The sequence below is a fragment of the Hippocampus bargibanti genome, linkage group LG03 (assembly GCF_051943395.1).
Source record: "Hippocampus bargibanti isolate YZ-2025 linkage group LG03, ASM5194339v1, whole genome shotgun sequence".
Taxonomy (NCBI): domain Eukaryota; kingdom Metazoa; phylum Chordata; class Actinopteri; order Syngnathiformes; family Syngnathidae; genus Hippocampus; species Hippocampus bargibanti.
This window is the reverse complement of record NC_142736.1, coordinates 3,244,712-3,269,026: the sequence shown is the minus strand read 5'-3', so window position 1 is coordinate 3,269,026 and position 24,315 is coordinate 3,244,712. Positions and strand designations below refer to the sequence as shown.

Below are 24,315 nucleotides of genomic sequence, written 5' to 3'. Positions count from 1 at the left end.
GTGGGAAATAGAGGACAAAAAAAATGTCGGCAGCCATTTTCTTTTTTGCAGAATGGCTTCACTCTCTCTCTGTCTGAAACCCCGCCTTTACTGCTGCGTTCTTGACCAATCACGTGGCTTTAACCGACGACCGGGGGCAAACTAAAGGACCAAAACAAGCCGTCTGCCATTTTGTTCTTAGAAGAACGGCCTCGTTTTCGCGAACGACACATCACTCATTGTGGCAGCTCTGTATGTATCCCAAAAAGTAGTTCGTATGCTAAAGTAAAATGTTCATAAATTTAACGTTCATAAACCGAAAAGTTCGTAAACCAAGGGGTTCGTAAACCGAGGTATCACTGTAGTTCATCCATCAGGACTGGTTGCCTGTCAATCGCAAGGGTTATTTGTATAGACAAAACGATTGAAAAAAAAAACAACAACATGTAGAACATGCAAAGTCGTCACCGTAGCCGGAGCCGAGAATCAAACCACAAAACGCATAGCTGCGAGGCAGACATGCTAACCGCTTGTACTGCCGGACTGAATGTACCGCGACAAAAAGATCTGCCTATGAATACATGTTCCATTAGTGCAACGTAGCGTTAAAATGGCAACAAACAGAAACGGGATACAGTGCTATGCGCTAACACAGTTTGTAAACAAAAAGCACAATTTGGGTCCGGTATTAGTTTTTTTTTAAAAACACGCACATTTTATATTATTATTACCCCCCCCCCCCCCACGCTTTGTCAGGAATGGTCATAGTATGAATCCATACTATGAAACGGATGTCGGTCAGACTCTGCGATTATCTTCAAGGATGGAAAAGCACAGCATCCATCTATGAAGCCCCAGTTACCTTTTGTGACAAAAGCAAATATTTGGTCAGTGTGTAAATGATTTATCAAAGGTGGAAATTATTTACGGTATAATTTACAAATGCATGTCAAGGAGCTCAGAAAATAGGTTGGGTTGCCAGCAGAAAGGTTTCGATGTGTTCCTTATCAGTTGGACAAATAAACAAAAACACAAAGCTTATGTTCCCGTCTCCGGTCAAGAGGGAACGTTTTGTTGAAAGTTTAGTAAATTAGAAGAACAGAATATCATGCTTTCATGGCATCTTGTAATAACTCCTATATTTTACACTCAGTTGGCTTTTTTATATTTGTATTTATTTCTTTTTTTCAGTTCATTTATTCATTGTATTAGCGTGGGTTTACTACAAGGGTCGGAATCCTTTTTGACTCGAAGAGCCGTAAAAGCAAATGATTTCGAAATATTTTTCTGGAAAATGTCAGAATTTATTATTTAAAATAATTTTCTGATAATACAGTGATACCTCAGCTTACGAACTTAATTGGTTCCTAGAAAGTGTGTACGGCGAAAAGTGTGTATCCCAAAAATTAATTTCCCACACCAAACCATTAAAATGAGAATAATCCGTTCCCAGGTCACCATAAAAAATAATTTCCTACTAATTTTCTAAGCCTTAAAACTACACAAAATATACCTTATTTTATGTATAATAAATGTGCTATGGTATTATAATTAAAGAAATAAAGTACTGTATAATAAAGTCGTTTTATTTACCTTTGTGATGGTCGTTGCTGGCTTGATGGAATGGAGTGACCGGTTTCATCAGCATTAAACACTTGATGGGGAATGTAACCTTCTTCTTTCACCATCTTGAGCAATGATCCCTTGTAGGTGCTTTCTCTGCTATAATTTTACCCTGTTCCTCATCAATTGTGTTCTGTTTAGCTGTGTTGATAGCTTTTTGCATCAAGTGTACAGATGGCTTGTGCGGGTTATTTGTGGAGCCTGATTGATGGGATATTTTAACCTTGCAGTCTACACTCTGCCTTTGAACTATCAAAGTTGAAAGTCTCTCTCTGTTGTCTGCCTGTCTCTTTAATGTTTAAACCACCTCCCCACACTGCTGCGTTCTTGACCAATCACATGGCTTTAACCGAAGACAGGAGGCCGGGAATAGAGGACAAAAACAGTCGGCTGCCATTTTGTTGTTAGAACGGGCTCGTTTGCGAAAGACACATCACTCATTGAGGCAGCTCCGTGTAGGAAAAAAGCTTGTACGTAAAGTTCGTAAACCGAGGTATCACTGTATCATAAAGAGAAAAAATGTTCTCCCAGAAGAAATTAACGGTTACTCACGAGCCCTCAAGTTTTGAAGGCAAAATCCACTTCATAGTCGCCGCGTTTCTGTGGGCTTTTCCAGGTGAGACGCTTCATCTGTCATCGCCTCCGCCTCCATCGCGGCGTGGCGAATTATGAGGGCATCGATGATTCAAAGAGCTCAAAGCTGCAAAACGTGTCTGGACACAGCTTTTGGCTCACTTTGAACCAAACCACTTCTACGCCTTGATAGAAATCCTGATAAACGAGAGATTTAAACATCAAAGTCTGTAGTTATGAATGATGGTTCTGACTTGTTTTGAATGGCGCTACTACACACTTTTTCGATAGTTCCGCTTCTTATCTGGAAAAGTTAGGGATGACTGTACAGTAAAGTTTCGTTATATCGATATTCAAGGGAGTCCGAAAAAATATCGATATAACCGGTACTATCGATATATCCGACCCTGTTTGCATGTAATTTTCTCAGTGCGTGCATAGAAATAGTATCGATATAACCGGGACTATCGATATATCCGATATCGATATAACGAGACTTTACTGTATTTTGTTTTTCTACTTTGATTCCTTTCATAACTTTGCTGCTGTGAAATGTCAATTTCTCAACTGCGAGACTAATAAATTGACTTTTAGGACTACATCAGAATTCAATGCAGCGTAAGAAACCTTAGGCTCTGTTCTTTCATCAGAATAAAAGAGTTAATTCCTAAATGATATGGGTCTGGAGTTATATGAGCTTGAAATGAGGGTGGCTGTCCAAACTACAATGCAATACATACATATTGGTTTATATAGCGCTTCAACAACAGCTGAAGCTGAAAAAAAGTGCCAACATGGAAAAAAGGAAATGCTGCCCCTTTGTGGAAGGGAAAAATCATTGCCAGATGTCTGACTAGGGCTTTATCGGCACCCCAGCAAGAAAAACCAAAATCCAATCATACTTGCTTTTTTGAAGCTCCCCTACTTACGAACATTCGAGTTACGAAAATTCGAGTCACGGACAAGGGTACATACGAACATTTTTGTAGTATCATATGTTGTATTCTCTCCAGGTTACATGTAATAATAATTAATAATAATAATAATAATAATACATTTAATTTCTAAGCGCCTTTCAAAACTCAAGGTCACTTTACAGTTACGGGATCAGTTTTTTCCCGTGGGTGTGGGTTCGAAAGCTATCTGGCTAATAGATAGCTAGCCATATAGCTATTAAGCTAATAGATAGCTAGCTAGATAGCCAGCCAGCTAACCAGCTAATAGGTAGCCATTAGATAGCTAGCTAGATAGCTAGCCAGATAGCCAGCCAGCTAGACAGCTAATAGATAGCGTTCACTCAACCCCAAAGTAACTCAAATAGATAGCTAGCTAGCTAATAGATAGCTAGATAGCCATTAAGATAATAGCCAGCTCGTTAGCCAGCCAGCTAAACAGCTAATAGATAGCTAATAGATAGCTATTAGATAGCTAATAGATAGATAGCCAGCCAGCTAGTAGATGTACATATATTTATAGAGCACATGTTTTATTAAATGTTTAATTTTCTGTACAAAGCAATACAGGTTACAGGTAAGCCTTAAACATACTTAGATACGCCTGAAACATACATTCCATACAAAATATAGCAATTTATGAACAAATTCACATTACCAACGACCGTTCCAACGACCAGTTGGGCAGCGTCTGTATTGGCGTGTATTTGACAACAACATTTTTTATCAATAGACTCGCTCCCATGACGTGAATAACCATGTTACGAAATCCATCTTCTCCCCTTTGTTCCGCGGGTGGTTTGATCTGACGTTTGATCTTTTTAATATGGCGCCTTGTTGACTTTGCAACAAGTTGGCTCATTAAATCAACAGAACAACGCAACTGTAGGTGGACTCTAACGGGAAACAATCAACTTAAAGCACGGGCAACACTTTTCAAGCCAGCGTTTCAATTGAACCCAACCGTCGTATTTATTTTGTGACACCTGGCAAACATGTTGTGTCAACAAGTCAGCAGGCCAAGTGTACTGTCAATATTTGAGAAATGTATTGGATAACACTGACATTATAAATAATGCCGCAGTTTAGGAATGTACTTTATTATTTTGTCTGGGTTACGTCAAATCATTTGATTGGATTGGATTTACCTTTATTAGTTTCGCATTGGAGGAATTGACATTTCACAGCAGCAAAGTTATGAGAGGAAAGGAAAGAAAGAAGTAGAAAAACAAAATACAGATATCGCTGCTGCGTTCTTGACCAATCACATGGTCATTGATGGGGATTTTAACCTTGCAGTCTATACTCTGCCTTTGAACTATCAAAGTTGAAACGAGTCCAAATGTAACTGTTTTCTATCCATTTTGTCACTCTCTCTCTGTCGTCTGCCTGTCTCTTTAATGTTCAAACCACCTCCCATCACTGCTGCGTTCTTGACCAATCACGTGGCTTTAATCGAAGACTGGGGACGGGAAATAGAGGACAAAAAAATGTTGGCTGCCATTTTGTTTTTTTGGAGAATGGCTTCTGTCTCTGTCTGTAACCCCCACCCCCTCACTGCGGTGTTCTTGACCAATCACGTGGCTTTAACCGACAACTGGGGGCGGGGTATAGAGGACCAAAACAAGCCGGCTGCCATTTTCTTGTTAGGAAAACAGGCTCGTTCGCGAACGACACATCACTCATTGTGGCCAGCTCCGTGTATATCCCGAAAAATAGTTGGTATGCCAAGGTAAAATATTCATAAATGTAACGTTCGTAAACCGAAAAGTTCGTAAGACGAAAAGTTCGTAAACCGAGGTATCACTGTTTTTTTTTGTCCACTTTTTCATGAACCTTGAATTCCAAACTGAGAATTCCATGACTATATTCTGCATTTATCTGTGTCTGAATTGAGCGTAAAAGTCTATCCAAAAATCTAACTGCACATTCATGTTCTTTTTCAAATTTCTTTACCTGCAGTTTGCGGTCCAAGCATAGACATCGGAAACGACATTAGCGAATTCCGACGTCTGGAGAACTGCACGGTCGTGGAAGGCTACTTGCAGATACTTCTCATCGGCAATAAGAACAACAACCAAGAGATCTTCCGTTCGCTCAGCTTCCCAAAGTTGTCCGTCATCACCGACTATCTACTGCTCTTTCGGGTGTCCGGCTTGGATAGCTTAAGCACACTCTTTCCCAACCTGGCCGTGATCCGCGGCCGTAACCTCTTGTACAACTACGCCCTGGTCATCTTCGAGATGACCAGTCTGAAGGACATCGGCCTGTACAACCTACGCAACATCACCCGCGGCGCCATCCGCATTGAAAAGAACCCCGAGTTGTGCTATCTGGACTCTGTGGATTGGTCGCTGATCATGGACGCCGAGTTCAACAACTTTATCGCCGGGAACAAGGAGTCTAAAGAGTGCAGCGACGTATGCCCGGGCATCATGGAGAACAATCCGCAGTGTGGCAAGACCATGTTCAACAACAACTACAACTTCCGCTGCTGGAACTCCAACTACTGCCAGAAAGGTAAGTCGGACAAAGCTGCAACTCGGCGTTCTACTACGCATGGGCCGATCGTTAATCGTAAGAAAAATAATATTCCGTTGTCATGGTATTAACTCACAAATTTATTCAGGAATTAAAAATACAGTGATACCTTGGCTTACGAACTTAATTGGTTACCATACAGAGTGTGTAAGGTGAAAAGTGTGTATCCCAAAAATTAATTTCCCATGGGAAACCATTAAACTGAGAATAATCCGTTCCCAGGTCCCCATAAAATGTAAGATCCTTAAAACTACACAAAATATAGCTTTTGTAATATATAAAATATAGATTTTATGTATAATAAATGTGCTATGGTATTATAATTAAAGAAATAAACTGTACTGTATAATAAAGTCATTTTATTTACAGTAAAGTCTCGTTATATCGATATTCAAGGGAGTCCGAAAAAATATCGATATAACCGGGACTATCGATATATCCGACCCTGTTTGCATGTAATTTTCTCCGTGCGTGCATAGAAATAGTATCGATATAACCGGGACTATCGATATATCCGATATCGATATAACGAGACTTTACTGTACCTTTGTGATGGTCGTTGATGGCTTGATAGACTGGATAGCTTTTCGCATAACGTGTCTCTTCATCAGGTCATCTTTGTGCGAGTACAGTGATACATTGGCCTACGAACATAATTGGTTCCCAGACAGAGTGTGTACGGTGAAAAGTGTGTATCCCAAAAATTAATTTCCCACACCAAACCATTAAAATGAGAATAATCCGTTCCCAGGTCACCATAAAAAATAATTTTCTACTAATTTTCTAAGCCTTAAAACTACACAAAATATACTTTATTTTATGTATAATAAATGTGCTATGGTATTATAATTAAAGAAAGAAACTGAACTGTATAATAAAGCCATTTTATTTACCTTTGTGATGGTCGTTGATGGCTTGATGGAATGTAGTGGCCGGTTTCTTCAGCATTAAAAACTTGATGAGGAACGTAACCTTCTTGAGGAATGATCCCTGGTAGGTGCTTTCTCTGCGATAATTTGACCTTGTTCCTCATCAATTGTGTTCTGTTTAGCTGAGTTAATAGATTTTTCATCAAATGTACAGATGGCTTGTGCGGGTTGTTTGTGGAGCCTGATTAATGGGATATTTTAACCTTGCAATCTACACTTTGCCTTTGAACTATCAAAGTTGAAACTCAAAATTTCCATAAATTTAACGTTCGTAGGCCGAAAAGTTCGTAAGCCAAGGGATTCGTAAACCGAGGTATCACTGTAGATAGAAAGCGAGCCAGCCAGCTAATAGCTAGCTAGCTACATATATAGCCATATAGCTAACAGCAAGACAGCTAGATAGCTATCCAGCGAGCCTGACATCTAATGGAGAGCCAGCTAGATAGCCATCCAGACAGACAGCAGATAGCAAATAGATAACAGATAGCAAATAGCTAGCTAGCTAGCTAGGCGTTCAGCATTCACTCAACCCGGAATAACTCAAATAGATAGAAAGCAAGCCAGCTCGCTAATAGATAGATTAATTCAAATTTTGTTTTTTCTTTCTTGGGTGCTGATAAAACGCTGGCCATACCTCTGGCTGTGTTTTCTGGCCCTTCCACAAGGGGGCCACTATTCCCTTTTTTAACTTGTTAGCACTTTGTTCTAGCTTCAGCTGTTGTTAAAGCACTATATAAACCAATGTGTATGTATTGCATTGTATTTTGGACACCCACCCTCATTTCAAGCTCATATAACTCCAGACCCATATAACTTTGGAATTAGCTCTTTTTCTTCGGATGAAAGAAGACAGTCTAAGGTTTCTTATGCTGCATTGAATGTTTACATAGTCCGTAAAAGTCAATATTCTGTAGGTCCTGGAATTTGAGTGACAATGACAAAAACCCTGGCACTGGAGTGGACACATATTTGCACGTCGAGGCAGTGAATGAGTTAATATTACCGCTCTAAAATGGCCTATTTTGAAGAAACACTGTGTTTGGATGGATAAATCGGCATTTGATTTACAAAAAAATATTGGTATAGAAGATTCAAGAGACTTTTATCATGTTAAAAAAATGTGAACATTCTTCTTTTGTTTGAAAGACATGGCTACGCATGTCCTGTCCTCACCAGTTTTCTTTTTTTATTATATTTTTTAAAATAATTAATTAGGAGAGCTGACATCTGTGTTGTCAGACTCTTTAATCTTGGTCCTTCCCTCCTTCTCGGTGCGTAAATGCTCACCCGTTCCCTCTCTGCTTGCCGAGAAGGAAAATATTTAACAATTGAAGTGATGTTTACTTGCTAAAGTCTAGTGATGGGAATTCCGGCTCTTTTCAGAGAGCCATTTCTTTTGGCTCGGCTCACTAAAAAGATCCGGCTCTTATGGCTCCCAAATGGCTCCTCAGTTTTTTTTTTTTTTTTTTTTTTTTTGCTTAAATTAACTAACTACCAACAATCATGTTATGTGAAAAACAAATGACTCACGTAAAAAAATACACTATATCAATTTTTTTTATTTATATGGCTTGATTTATATGTGCACAGAGTTAGCGGATGCTAACTTTCACTTTCCCTGTGGTTACTCTGGTCTGATGATCAGCTGTCACTAATTTGCTTTTCGTATTAATAATGCTATCATACCAACAAGTAAAAAAAATATAAGAATTGAATAATAATAACAGCGTAATGTGATAACATTTGTCCACCTGTCTACCCTAATGTCCCCCCTCCCTCCTTCTCACTGCTGCGTGTGTTTGTAATTCTCCCTTCCCTCCTCTGCCACGGATATCGACCAATCACATGCGGCTTTAACCGAAGACTGGGGGCGGGGAATAGGTGGAAAAAAAAAGTCAGCTCCCGTTTCGGGCTCCTTATTAGGAACCGACTCTCTTCGTTCACTTCAGAGAACCGGCTCGTTCGCGAATGACACATCACTCACGGACAGTGTTAGCGTTTATTGAAATCAGGACGTTTTTAAAACCATCGCAAACCTTCAAAACCGATTATCGGCTCAATACCGCCGTGGCGCTATTGTTGTCGTCTTCTCAACATGAAATAGAAAAGAGGTAAAATGCTTTTAATGAAACACCTCGACAGGCACAGGGGCCCCTTTAGTTTCTTTATGACTTTTTGTTTTACAGGAATCGCATTAGCGCTTGGCTATTAGCAGACATGTTGTAAGCGTGAATGTTATTTTGTGTGTGTCGAGCTTACGCAAGCGTTTACTATGCAGTCAGTTGTTAGCCCGCTAGCGCATTTGGAGCTTTATTTGTTCTTCAGATCCTTTTAGATGGTCCCTTGCTATATTTGTTCGTTCATTAGTGAGTCTGCTGCTTAATGAATTCGTTTCTTGTACCGCAATCGGCAATTTGTATATTTGTCAGCTCGACGAGACATACGAGTTTGTTCGTTTTTTTATGTTGTTGTTTTTTTAGTCTGCTGGTTTTGTTACTTCGTGTCACCTTGCACATGAACATGCCCTTTCATTAATTTTTTATGGCTGCGGCGTTCGTAGCGACTTGCTTTGCTCTTGGCTAGAGTTGTGTGTGTGTGTGTGTGTGTTTGTATGAAGGTCTTGTGAGGACCACTAACATTTTATACCATACGTAGTGAGGACGTCCTCACAAGTTTTTCATTCTAAAGGCTTCTATAGGTTCTATATATGCATCTGTTAAAGTTTCAGAGAGGTCCTCACAAATTCACACAAAACGATTTGTTGGTGTGTATTTTCATTTCACTTGGATACACACACTTTTTACTCACTATTTGTGTTTATGTGTGTGTGTGTGCATGGTTAATGAGAGGAAAAAGTTCATACCACAAAAAGTAAAATGATATTTTAACCAAATTCACTACAGGGGTGAGGACTTTGAATGTACCCATTCAGAAACCTCACCCTTGCTGTTATTTCAGTTTCAAGTCCACTTTTTATTTCTTTGTTTTTAAATAAGTTGAAGTGGGAAATGGGGTGACATTTAGTGTTCAAATGTTACACTAGTTCTTCTCTAAACTTATCAGCAACAGTGGTCCTCACTCCTTATCTGGAGTTATCCGGACCTCACAAAACCATTAAAACAGGATTGTGTGTGTGTGTGTGTGTGTGTGTGTGTGTGTGTGGGTATGCACACACGCATGCGTGTCCGAGTGTGTACATGTGCGTATATGTCTCAAGTGTTTCCCTGGTGACCGGTTGCCTCTCTTGCGGACTCAGCGTGTTGATGTTTTCGGTCATGTGACAATGTGAAAGAGTCGAAGAGCAGGCTCTGGTTTGCATTGGATGCAAATGATTCAGGTGTAGAGTTCAGATGAGTTGTTTATATCTTCACCTTATTGCGATACAGTGATACCTTGGCTTACAAACTTAATTGGTTCCCAGACAGTGTGTATGGCGAAACGTGTGTATCTCAAAAATTAATTTCGCATAGATGACCATTAAAATGAGAATAATCCGTTCCCAGGTCCCCATAAAACAGAATTTTCTACTTTCTAATTTTATGATATAAGATCCTTAAAACTACACAAAATATAGCGTATTCTATGTATAATAAATGTGCCATGGCATTATAATTAAAGAAATAAACTACTGTATACTAATGTTGTTTTATTTACCTTTGTGATGGTCGTTGATGGCTTGATGGACTGGATAGCTTTTTGCATAAAGTGTCTCACGGAGCTCTGGGTTGTACATCTTGTAGGTTTTGATATTGGAACAGCAACAGATGCAAGCAGACACACTAGAAATTGAACTGATGGCTAGTGCGGGTTATTTGTGGAGCCTGGTTGATGGGAATTTTAATCTTGCAGTCTACACTCTGCCTTTGAACTATCAAAGTTGAAACGAGTCCAAATGTAACTGTTTTCTATCCATTTTGTCACTCTCTCGCTGTCGTCTGCCTGTTTCTTTGATGTTTAAACCACCTCCCCTCACAGCTGCGTTCTTGACCAATCACGTGGCTTTAACCGACGACTGGGCGGCAAGTTATCGAGGACCAAAACAAGCCGATTGCCATTTTCTTTTAGGAGAACGGGCTCGTTCGCGAACGATCCATCATTGTGGCGGCGCTGTGTGTATCCCGAAAAATAGTTTGTGTGCCAAGGTAAAATTTTCATACATTTCACGTTCGTAAACCAAAACGTTTATAAACCAAGGGGTTCGTAAACCGAGGTATTACTGTATTTTGTCAATACATCCGCCCTGTACAATCATCCAGACATCAGGAGGTCACGCTTAACCAGACGGCGCCTGATAAATGTGTCCTGCGTATCGTTTTGCCCGTAAACTCCACCATGTTGCGTCTGCGGGAGCTGATGTTTACCCCAGACGCATGCCGGCAGGAAAGGAAGAGTTGCAAGAGTCAAACAATATTTTTGCCTTGATTAGGATTGAACGTATGGACTCTGCACGTCAAAATAATGAGCAGCTGTTCTTCTGTATTCGTACCATCTTTGTGATTGTAGCTGACAGTCAAGAATGCAAATAAATCCGAGAAAATTACCAGAAGCTTCCAAATAAAGGTCAGTGTAGGCTGTCAGTCATACAGGAGTGGTCCATCGATGAAAAGGTTTCTTCAGCCGTCATCTGGATGTATTTGAAGGTGTCGGATGTTTCGCTCCCTCATCCGAAGAGCTTAGTCAGCGAACTAAAGTTGTGCTGATAACACTGACATATATATATATATATATATCCCAAATGGACAGAGGTTGTGGTGCCAGACTTCTGCTCTGATAGGTCAAAGTTGGGGGAGCAGTGGACTACTCCCTGAAGCTAATCTGATTACTTATTTGGTTCTGTCTGATTATCTCTAATGTTCTATGCCTGGCTCTGATTGCCCCATTAGCTCTGGTATCACCTCATCAGCATGACTAAGCCTACGAGGTAACGACCCAAGAAGTATGTTCAAATACGGTCTAAATTAAACCTGAGGTTTATCAGCGTAGAGGCTCTGTCCATTAATGATGTAGATAGGGCCAGAGTTGCCAGCATACCTTTAGTTCACTGACGAAGCTCTTCGGATGAGGAGCGAAATGTCCGAAAACTTCAACGAAGTACAGATGACGGCTGAAGAAACTTTTTCATCGACTTCCAAATAAATAATTTTTTGGTTGTGTAGGTTCACTTTGACACCGCGGACACCGTTGTGCTAAATTAGCACACCTGACGAGATTTAACACGCAAGGCTTTTCGCAACATTATTTGCGAATAAGCGACTTTGTTTGCGTGCCGGGATGTTTACTTCATTTGCTCGTCAGTTTGTACGTCTTCACCTTTCCCCTGGAGTTGCTTCATCGACCAAATTTGTCAAGTCACTTTCTTTGGCAGTTATTTTGTCTATTGTTACTTCATTGGTACACATGCATGAGCTTGTTTTCGTCCATTTCTTGGCTCAATTGAGAAAGTCACCTGAGTTTTCGGTATGTACAAGTAAGACTTTCATCAGGTCATCTCTGTGCGGGTACAGTGATACATTGGCTTACGAACTTAATTGGTTCTCAGACAGAGTGTGCCAGGCGAAAAGTGTGTATCCCAAAAATTAATTTCCCATAGGGAACCATTAAAATGAGAATAATCTGTTCCCAGGTCCCCATAAAACATAATTTTCTACTTTTCAAAGCCTTAAAACTACACAAAATAGACCTTATTTTATGTATAATAAATGTGACATGGTATTATAATTAAAGAAATAAACTGTACTTATAATAAAGTCGTTTTATTTACCTTTGTGATCGTCGTTGATGGCTTGATGGAATGGAGTGGCCGGTTTCCTCAACATTAAACATGTGATGAGGAACGTAACCTTCTTTCACCATCTTGTAGTTGCTTTCTGTCTGATAATTTTATCTAGTTCCTCATCAATTGTGTTCTGTTTAGCTGGGTTGATAGCTTTTTGCATCAAGTGTACAGATGGCTTGTGCGGGTTATTTGTGGAGCCTGATTGATGGGATATTTTAACCTTGCAGTCTACAGTCTGCCTTTGAACAAAGTATCAAAGTTGAAACTCTCTCACTGTCGTCTGCCTGTACTTTCTCATGTTCCCACCAACACAGTCACCGTATGAGACATTCCTCGTAAAAATGTACTCTCTTTGTAGTGTCTGCATTTTGCGTATACTGCCCACTGTGGACCCGCATACCAGATGCACCACTTTGTTCCATTCAGAATTCATTTCAGGACCGCCGGTATGTGTTTCACGCCTGTGCAATTGGTCCACGCATATGATGAACATATGCTGCACCCATGTGCCTTTAATCGTCCAAATGGCAACCCCCAGGGACAACAATAAACTAAATTCACACCACCAAACAATCCTTGCGGTATTATTGGATGGAAGTACTGGCGGTTCTCGCCGTACGAGAACTTGAAGCAGGTGTTTTGGATCCAGTAATCGAGACAAATCCACTTCTTAACATACTTCAGAGATGAGGATATTAAGATAAGATAAGATAAGATAGCTTTTATTAGTCTCACAATGGAGAAATTCACAATTCACAGAGGCGATATAATGAAAAGAATGGGAAGGAAAACTGAAAGTGTCGCAGCTTGGAATTGAAGCGAATTTCTGTGGGACAGGAGATGTGAGACAATCTCTTTCCGTCAATGGATACTACAGCTTAATGTTTGGTTTCAACATTGATAATAATAATCATTTCATTTCGAAGCGCCTTTCAAAACTCTTAAGGTCACTTTACAGTCACAGGATGTGTATTTCTGTGGGTGAGCAGCGGCAGCCACATGCGCCAGCGTTCACTCAACCCCAAAGTAACTCAAATAGATAGAAAGCTAGCTAGCTAATGGATAGCTAATACATAGCTCATAGATAGCGAGATAGCCAGCCAGCTAGACAGCTAATAGGTAGCCAGCTAGCTAATGGATAGCTAATAGATAGCCAGATAGCTTACATCTAGCCAGCTAGACAGCTAATAGTTAGCCAGCTGGCAAATGGATAGCTCATAAAAAGCTAATAGATAGCCAGATAGCCAACAGCCAGCCAGCTAGACAGCTAATAGCTAGCCAGCTAACTAATGGATAGCTCATAAATAGCTATTAGATAGCTTAGCTTGATTAGCTTAGATATTTAGCTTGTAGCAGACCTGCATATTCCACCATGACGTCCCTGATCCATTGGTGAAAAGGATGCTTTGATCCTCTCATCTTTCATCTAGAACTGCTTCATGTAACAAAGAGCATGTAGAAAGTGTTAAAGATTGAAGACTGTCTGTGCTTTTGTGTTGTTTCACATTATTTATTTATTTATTTACTCCAAGATGGCGCAGAGAGAGCGGCTGCCTTTACAGCAGCTCCTGTATTTTATTTTTGCTGCTATGAACTGTACATTTCTCTATTGTGAGACAAATAAAGGTTCATGTAATCAAATCTAAAAAGAAGGACAAAATATGGGAGCTATGAGAGGCAGCTATTTTCACAGCGCCATCTTGAAGCCAAAATATCTAAATAATATGACACAACACAAAAGACACAGACAGTCATTCATTCTTTCTTTAATTATACTGTACAGTTTATTTTACCATAGCACATTTATTATACATAAAATAAGGTATATTTTATATTTTGTAGTTTTAAGGCTTAGAAAATTAGAAAGTAGACAATTATGTTTTATGGGGACCTGGGAACGGATTATTCTCATTTTAATGGTTTCCTATGGGAAATTATTTTTTGGGATACACACTTTTCGCCTTACACACTCTGTCTGGGAGCCAATTAAGTTCGTAAGGCAAGGTATCACTGTATGTCAACCTTGTAGTGTGGTATCGCTGGATAGTATCGGGATCATTTTAAGCATAGACACTCACACGAGTATCCCGATTTGATGGTCCGTTTGCACATTTGTTTACATCAGTCTTCTTATCTGATCGCTCTTGTCTGAATACGCCTTAGTCATTTCCATTTCCAGAATAACATCTCCATTCATCAGCTCCGTAAAAGCACAAGACTCGTTTTCCTTGACGAAAACTCATTCACAAAAGCGAGCCAAATAAAAAAGAGAGCGAAACAGGGCTTCAAAGTACGTTTGCTCCTCTGGGAAAACTTTTTTCCTTTTTCTATTTTGCGGTGAGGACGGCATTCTTGTGTGTATATGTCCCCTATTTGTCTTGGTGTCTTTTCTCACGTTACAGATGTTTCGGCAGATTTCCTAACTCAAGGCGACATGGACGGCCCAAGTGTGTGTGTGTTTTTATATGACTAGTCTTGTGAGGACCACTAACATTTTATACCCTACATAGTGAGGACATTTTTGACAAATGAGGACCTTTTGTTAGTATGTAAGTAAGTTTTTCAATCTAAAGGCTTCTAGAGGGTCTATACAGTAAAGTCTCGTTATATCGATATCGGATATATCGATAGTCCCGGTTATATCGATACTATTTCTATGCACGCACATTTTATACCCTACGTAGTGAGGACATTTTTGACAAATGAGGACCTTTTGTTAGTAAGTAAGTTTTTCAATCTAAAGGCTTCTAGAGGGTCTATACAGTAAAGTCTCGTTATATCGATATCGGATATATCGATAGTCCCGGTTATATCGATACTATTTCTATGCACGCACATTTTATACCCTACGTAGTGAGGACATTTTTGACAAATGAGGACCTTTTGTTAGTAAGTAAGTAAGTTTTTCAATCTAAAGGCTTCTAGAGGGTCTATACAGTAAAGTCTCGTTATATCGATATCGGATATATCGATAGTCCCAGTTATATCGATACTATTTCTATGCACGCACGGAGAAAATTACATGCAAACAGGGTCGGATATATCGATAGTCCCGGTTATATCGATATTTTTTCGGACTCCCTTGAATATCGATATAACGAGACTTTACTGTATATGCATCTGTTAAAGTTTCAGAGAGGTCCTCACAAATTCACACAAAACGATTTGTTGGTGTGTATTTTCATTTCACTTGGATACACACACTTTTTACTCACTGTTTGTGTTTATGTGTGTGTGTGTGTGGTTAATGAGAGGAAAAAGTTCATACCACAAAAAGTAAAATGATATTTGAACCAAATTCACTACAGGGGTGAGGACTTTGAATGCACCCATTCAGAAACCTCACTACTGCTGTTATTTCAGTTTCAAGTCCACTTTTTATTTCTTTGTTTTTAAGGAAGTTGAAGTGGGAAATGGGGTGACATTTAGTGTTCAAATGTAACATTAGTTCTTTAAACTTATCTGCAACGGTGGTCCTCACTCCTTATCTGGAGTTATCCGGACCTCACAAAATCATTGAAACAGGAATGTGTGTGTGTGTGTGTGTGAGTGTGTGTGTTTTCCGGCACTTTGTATCTCAGGAGGAGATGAAAGCATATCATTAAAAGTACAAAGGAAGTCCTCTGGGATTTACGGGAAACATATTTTTTTTCCCCACTTTATTTTTTTTTTCTGTATTTTCAACCTCAGCCCACAGGGAATACATATAAAAACACAGCGATGGGCTTGTTACTCAGCCTGCGATTAGCTTCATTTACCGTCCTATCACTCTGGTATTGTTGTTGTTTTGACACTGTCCTTTGTTCTTTGGAAGGGGTGTAATGCTTCGCCCCCCCCCAAAAAAAAAAAAAAAAAAAATCAGGGTTTTTAAGGTCACCGCTCGGATCATATAAATAAGAGAACAATACTCACCATAAAAGGGATTGTCTTCTTTTGTGTGACCAAGAACATTTAATTGAATAATCTGTATTTATGCCATGAATGGAGCATTAAAAAAAAAACAGTCAAACAACAACAAACAATAAATTAGTAACAGAAGACGGTAAATGGCGCAAAAACGGTAAACACTGAAAGAGAGTTTCATACCGAGTCAAACCCCATATCATAAATTTGAGTTGTAAGGTTAGTTTTAAGATTGGCAGACCGGCAACGGAAAACTCTCGATCCCCATTGAGCCTTCGCTTCCCTTGAGATGCGCGTTTGAATTTGTTCCTTGACCGCGCTTGATCAAATCATCTTTCCAGCCCCTCCCCCCCTTATCCGAAATTAATGGTGATGCCCTGAATCGGGTGGTCCATAACACAACACCGCAAATATTAAGATGTGATTTTTTTTTTCCATTGAGAAAAATACAGTGATACCTCAGTTTACGAACCTTTCGGTTTACGAACGTTAAATTTATGAATATTTTACCTTGGCATACAAACTATTTTTCGGGATACACAACAGTGAAATAACAGTGAAATTTGGACTCGTTTCAACTTTGATAGTTCAAAGGCAGAGTGTGGACTGCAAGGTTAAAATATCCCATCAATCAGGCTCCACAAATAACCCGCACAAGGCATCTGTACACTTGCAAAAAGCTATCAACCCAGGTAAACCGAACACAATTGATGAGGAACTAGGTAAAATTATCACAGAGAAAGCACCTACGTTCCTCATCAAATGCTGATGAATCAGCATCACAAATGTAAATAAAACGGCTTTCCTATACAGTACAGTTTATTTCATTAATTAAAATACCATAGCACATTTATTATACATAAAATAAGGTATATTTTGTGTAGTTTTTAAGGCTTAGAAAATTAGAAAGTAGAAAATATGTTTTATGGGGACCTGGGAACGGATTGTTCTCATTTTAATGGTTTCCAATGGGAAATTCATTTTTGGGATACACACTTTTCGCCTTACACACTCTTTCTGGGAACCAATTATTTGCATGAAGTGCAACAGCAACAGATGCAAGCAGACACACTAGAAACTTCATTAATAGCTGGTTCCCTTGCTTGTCTTTTCATTTCAAATTGAACTAATGGCTCGTGTGGGTTATTTGTGGAGCCTGATTGATGGGAATTTTAACCTTGCAGTCTACACTCTGCCTTTGAACTATCAAAGTTGAAACGAGTCCAAATGTCACTGTTTTCTATCCATTTTGTCACTCTCTCTCTCTGTCATCTGCCTGTGTTTTTAATGTTTAAACCACCTCCCCCACTGCGGCGTTCTTGACCAATCATGTGGCTTTAACCGACAACTGGGGGCGGGAAATAGACGACAAAAAAATGTCGGCAGCCATTTTCTTTTTTTGGAGAATGACTTCACTCTCGCTCTATCTATAAACCCCCCCCTCACTGCTGCGTTCCTGACCAATCACATGGCTTTAACCAACAACGGCTTTAACCAACCAATGACTTCTTTTTAGAACGACTCGTTCGCGAACGACACATCACTCATTGTGGCAGCTTCGTGTGTGTCCCGAAAAATAGTTTGTATGCCAAGGTATAAATTTCATAAATTTGACGTTCGTAAACCGAAAAGTTCGTAAACCGAGGTAGGTCAAAAATGTAAAAATCTTTTTCCTCGATCCGACTCCAGAGCCGTCAACGTCTCACCAGTCACCAACCTCACCATGTGTCACCGAATATATTTTCAAGCTTTTACGTACTCTTTACTCAACGGCGGTTTCAGCCCTGTATTTCCCCTATTGTAAAAAAAAAAAAAAAACGGATCTCAATTGAGGTGAAGGAGGCCTACAGTTCTTTAGAAGTTATCCAGGGTTCTTTTGTAGACCCGCCGTATGAGTCATCGCTGTGCTCTTGGGGTAATTCCTGTAGGCCGACAACAACTCCTTGGGAAGACTTCACCGCGCTTCCATGTTTTCTCCATTTGTGGATAATGGCTCTCACGGTGGTTCGCTGGCGTCCTAAAGCGTCAGCAATGGCTTTCAGACTGATCGATGTCACTAACTTTATTTCTCATCTTGAATTACTCTGAATTGTGCTGTTTTTCTTGACGTATTCCATATATTATTTATTTAAAGGGGTTCGTGACTACATGGGTCTGGAGGTAATCAGGCTCGGGTGTGGTCAGTTTCCCCCTCAGCCACCCCATAAACAATGTCATCAGCCGCAGTTAATTCATGATTGAAAACGGCAATTTTTTTTTCCGATTCAGCAAAATCAACAATTGAAAACTGCATTTTATTTTTTACATGGGTTATCTTTAGATTGGATTGGATTGGATTCACCTTTATTTGTCTCACAGTGGAGAAATTTACATTTCACAGCAGCAAAGTTATGAAAGGAAAGAAAGAAGTAGAAAAACAAAATACCAGAGCTGCTAAAAATAATAGTAATAATAATAATAATAATAATAATAATAATAATACATATCATTTATAAGCGCCTTTCAAAACTCTTAAGGTCACTTTACAGTCACAAGAAGAGTTTTTTCTGCGGGTGAGCAGCGGCAAAAAAAAATAAATAAATAAATAACAATATGTCAACACAAAGACACAGGGAGCCTGGTACAGTGATACCTTGGCTTACGAACTTAATTGGTTCCCAGGCAGAGTGCGTCAGGCGAAAAGTGTGTATCCCGAAAAATAATTTCCCATAGGAAACCATTAAAATGAGAATAATCCGTTCCCAGGACCCCATAAAACATAATTTTCTACTTTGTAATTTTCTAAGCCTTAAAACTACACAAAATATACCTTATTTTATGGATAATAAATGTGCTATGGTATTAAAGAAATAAACTGTACTGTATAAGAAAGTAGATTTATTTACCTTTGTGATGGTCATTGATGGCTTGATGGAATGGAGTGGCCGGTTTCATCCGCATTAAACACTTGATGAGGAACGTAACCTTCTTCTTTCACCATCTTGAGGAATGATCCCTTGTAGGTGCTTTATCTGCGATAATTTTATCTAGTTCCTCATCAATTGTGTTCTGTTTAGCTGGGTCGAGAGCTTTTTGCAGGTGTACAGATGGCTTGTGCGGGTTATTTGTGGAGCCTAATTGATGGGAATTTTAACCTTGCAGTCTACACTTTGCCTTTGAATGATCAAAGTTGAAACGCGTCCAAATTTCACTGGTTTCTATCCATTTTGTCACTCTCTCTCTATCGTCTGCCTGTCTCTTTAATGTTTAAACCACCTCCCTTCACTGCTGCGTTCTTGACCAATCACGTGGCTTTTACCGAAGGCTGCGGGCGGGGAATAGAGGACCAAAACATGCCGGCTGCCTTTTTCTTGTTAGGAGAACGGGCTTGTTCGCGAACGACACATCACACATTGTGGCAGCTCCGTGTGTATCCCGAAAAATAGTTTGTATGCCAAGGTAAATTTTTCCTAAAGTTAACGTTCGTAAACCGAAAAGTTCGTAAGCCAAGGGGTTCTTAAACCGAGGTATCACTGTAGTTAACAATTTCAATATGTCTCTGAAAACATGTCGTAGTCCGTCCACAAGATCGTATCATCACAGAAACCAACAAAACATCCATATTGTTTTCAATGTTTCAAGTCCACATCCGCGCGACCTGTTCACATAGACTGATTGGGTCTGTAATGACAGGGTCGGCAGCGTAAAGCAGGGACATTCATGGCTACTTTAATTGAACAGTCACACCCATGCTTGGAATGCCCGAAAGAGAACATTACTGGTTTGGTTGTGGCGACGGAGCCACTGTAATTATGCGGCCTTTGATTGAGGATCCGCGAAACACCGTCTGATTGTGATGAGCTCTGACTGGGTCGAGTGTCTTGTCAGCGGTGTGGTGAAAGTTTGTTTTGCTACCGGGGTGCCTTTTCCCCCTTCTGTTCTGTGGTTTTTTTTTCCCCTTGCAGAAATATCAAAGAAGAAAATATGGAAAGGCGACTCAATGTGCTTTTGAATTGGGATTCGTATATGAGCCGTCCAGACTTGTGCCGGTCGCGACCAAAGTAAAGCTATTAGCAGCTATTAGCTATGGCTAGCTATTAATCTATTCGCTAGGGATTAGCTATCTATTAATAATAATAATAATAATAATACATTACATTTTAAGCACCTTTCAAAGCTCTCAAGTACACCTTACAGTTGCTATCTATTCGCTGTCTATTAGCTAGGTATTAGCTATATATTCGATAGGTATTAGCAATCGATTCACTAGCTATTGGCTATCTATTCACTAGCTATTAGCTATCTATTTGCTATCTATTCACTAGGTATTAGCTATCTATTCACTATGTATTAGCTATCTATTCGCTGTGTATTAGCTATCGATTCGCTAGCCATTAGCTATCTATTCACTAGCTATTATCTATCTATTTGCTATCTATTCACTAGGTATTAGCTATCTATTCGCTAGTTATTATTCGCCATCTATTCGCTAGCTTTTATTCACGATCTATTCGGTAGCTATTAGCTAACTATTCGCTATCTATTAGCTAGGTATTAGCTATCTATTCGCTAGGTATTACCTATCGATTCCTTAACTATTAGCTATCTATTCACTAGCTATTAGCTATCTATTTGCTATCTATTCACTAGCTATTAGCTATCTATTTGCTATCTATTCACTAGGTATTAGCTATCTATTCGCTAGGTATTAGCTATCTATTCGCTAGGTATTATTCACAATCTATTCGGTAGCTATTCACTAGCTATTAGCTATCTGTTTGCTATCTATTCACTAGGTATTAGCTATCTATTCGCTAGGTATTAGCTATCTATTCGCTAGGTATTAGCTATCTATTCGCTAGGTATTATACACAATCTATTCGGTAGCTATTCGCTATCTATTAGCGATCTATTCACTAGGTATTAGCTATCTATTCACTAGATGGCTAGCTAGCTTGCTATCCACTTGAGTTACTTCCGAGTTGAGAGTCACCCACAGAAAACAAAACTTATCCTGTGACTGTAAAGTGACCTTGAGAGTTTTGAAAGGTGCTTAGAAATGAAATGTATTATTTTATTTTATTGTTTTTATTATTTTATTATTTCATTATTTCATTATTTTTTGTATTTTATTTTATGAGTTTATGATTTTATGATGTTATTATTTTATGAGTTTATTATTTTTATTATTATTATGATTATGATGATGACGATGATGATGATGATTATATGCAGTTCTGTCTATTGCCACAGACGGATTCTTTGATTCAATTCTCTCTCGCTTGTCCGCACACTTAACTTTTTTCACGTTAACATGCCGAAGCAGACGGAACAATCCCTGGAATTTAATGGGAAGGACTGAGCGACTGGCATATTAGCTTCCCTTAAAGTTCAACTGACACCTCCGGACAAGTTGCGTCCATAATTTGTAAAATCACTTCTACTGAGCGTATTTCACAAAGATATCTATATTTTACGTTTTAAGACTCGCGCTGAATATTCAGGAAGTCTTGTTTTCGAGTTGATGATGATGCCTGAAGTGACGTCACGAAAGGAACACCCCTGACCGAGAAAGCGACACACGATGCATTTTGGCTACTTTGTTTGGTCTGAAAACTTCGTGTTGATGGCGAAATTAGAAGGAAAACTACATAAATAAGGCAATGGTGAATCGTTGTGTGTTGCACCAAGACTACTACTATTTGATACCAGTTGACACAAATTCCCAGCAGACAAATCAGTCCATTTCCAACGGAGTTTGTGCGCCATCTTGTGCATTTTCTGGGCGCTACATTGGAGTCCAGACGGTTGGAATTGAATCATATTCATAACTGGATGAGTAACAAGAAAGCATCTTCTCCGAATCTGAACTCTCTGAAGCCATTGTTTTGATTTTGAAGCAAGGCAGTGTGTGACCAATAGTGACGTCACGAACAAGGGGGCGGGACTTACTGAATATGCCCAGTTCCGGGCTCATTTTGTGGCTGTTTTGGGACACTTTAAGACTTTTTTTAAAGATATTCAAGACTTTCATTGGTGTTTTGCATTTGACTAAAAATATCAGCCTGCGTGTTTTGGGTATTTTAGCTATATTTGCAATAAAACGTTTTTCTGACGTCAGTTAGGAAACAAAAAAATGGTGTTGGTTGTCCTTTAAGGCCACAGCGGAGCCCTTCGGCACCCTTAAAAAGTCATACTCATGTGCGACTTATCGCAACTAGACTTCAAGGCCTTCTTGGATCTCATCCAGTCGACCCCGTTGGCTTCAATCAAGAGCCTCGACGCGACATATCCATGTGCTGCAAACATGAGACAAATGCAATAATTAATTCCAGTTATCCACCGTAAATTTTCACCGCCGCATCATCGGGATCCGAACACATCAATGAACAATTGGCCTGTGTATGGAACACATGAAAGTTTGACATGATGCACAGTTTGGGTATAAAAAGGAACATCCACAAATGACTCAGAGGTTCATCAGCAACGGTGGGGTTAGTTTTTTTGTTTTTGTTTTCGTGAACAAGTAGTTGAAGACAAATATTAAGCAATACTCAAAATTTAAGTACAGTGATACCTCAGTTAATGAACTCCTTGGCTTACGAACTTTTCGGTTTATGAGCGTAACATTTCTGAAAATTTTACCTTGGCATGCAAACTATTTTTCGGGATACACACGGAGCTGCCACAATCAGTGATGTGTCGTTCGCGAACGAGCCCGTTCTCCTAACAAGAAAATGGCAGCCGGCCTGTTTTGGTCCTCTATTCCCCGCCCCCACTCTTCGGTTAAAGCCACAGGATTGGTCAAGATCGCAGCAGTGAGGGGAGGTGGTTTAAACATTAGAGACAGGCAGACAACATCTGTACACTTGATGCAAAAAGATATCAACCCAGCTAAACAGAACACAATTGATGAGGAACTAGGTAAAATTATCGCAGAGAAAGCACCTACAAGGTATCATTCCTTAAGATGATCAAAGAAGAAGGTTACGTTCCTCATCAAGTGTTTAATGCTGATGAGACCGGCCACTCCATTCCATCAAGCCATCAACGACCATCACAAAGGTAAATAAAACGACTTTATTATACAGTGCAGTTTATTACTATAATTATAATACCATAGCACATTTATTATACGTAAAATAAGATATATTTTGTGTAGTTTTAAGGCTTCGAAAATTAGAAAGTGGAAAATTATGTTTTATGCGGACCTGGTAACGGATCATTCTCATTTTAATGGTTTCCTATTGGAAATTAATTTTTGGGATACACACTTTTCACCTTATACACTCTGTCTGGGAACCAATTAAGTTCGTAAGCCAAGGTATCCCTGTATACTGAATCCATGACGTGATGTTATTTCCTTGACGTTCTTTATTGATGTCATGTCGCTTGTTGGCGAAATCTTACCTCATAGCCAAAGCATCGGAGGCGACAAAGGGGAAAACTTTTTTTTTTGTTGCCCAGACTCATCTAAATAGAGCCACCTTGTGGAACTTGTTTGAAAAACACATTTGTCAGATCAGTGGACACCAGTGGATACCACCTGGAGACAAAAGACATTCCTGGCATCGCCCAACTGACTGCCCTGGAAAAGACATGACAAATAAAAAAAAATGTTGTTGTTCTCTCCCAGAGCCGCCGGAGAAGCCAGACAATGAAAAAGAGGGCGCGTGAGGGATTTCAAGGATTCATTAATGGCAACCTGTCAGGTTGAAAGCAACATTGTATCCTCCTTAACTCATTCACTGCCATTTCCGAATTTATTCATGAATTGAAAATACAGTAAAGTCTCGTTATATCGATATTCAAGGGAGTCCGAAAAAATATCGATATAACCGGGACTATCGATATATCCGACCCTGTTTACATGTAATTTTCTCCGTGCGTGCATAGAAATAGTATCGATATAACCGGGACTATCGATATATCCGATATCGATATAACGAGACTTTACTGTATGATGTAGTGTGCCATTTCCGAATTTATTTGGGTTTAGTTTTTTTCTTGCGGAGCTTGCCGATAAAGTGATGCTCAGACCTCTGATTATGTTTTTCCC

The 24,315-nt window shown here is 39.5% G+C and overlaps 1 protein-coding gene across 1 annotated transcript in view; it reads left to right on the top strand.

Moving 5' to 3' along the window:
• The window catches only part of LOC148899973 (insulin-like growth factor 1 receptor), a 73,137-nt gene that overhangs the window by 10,906 nt on the left and 37,916 nt on the right, over positions 1-24,315 (top strand). Inside the window, exon 2 of the mRNA XM_088991525.1 lies at positions 5,091-5,648. Coding sequence (XP_088847651.1) covers positions 5,091-5,648 — 558 coding nt within the window. The remainder of the gene's footprint in view (positions 1-5,090; positions 5,649-24,315) is intronic.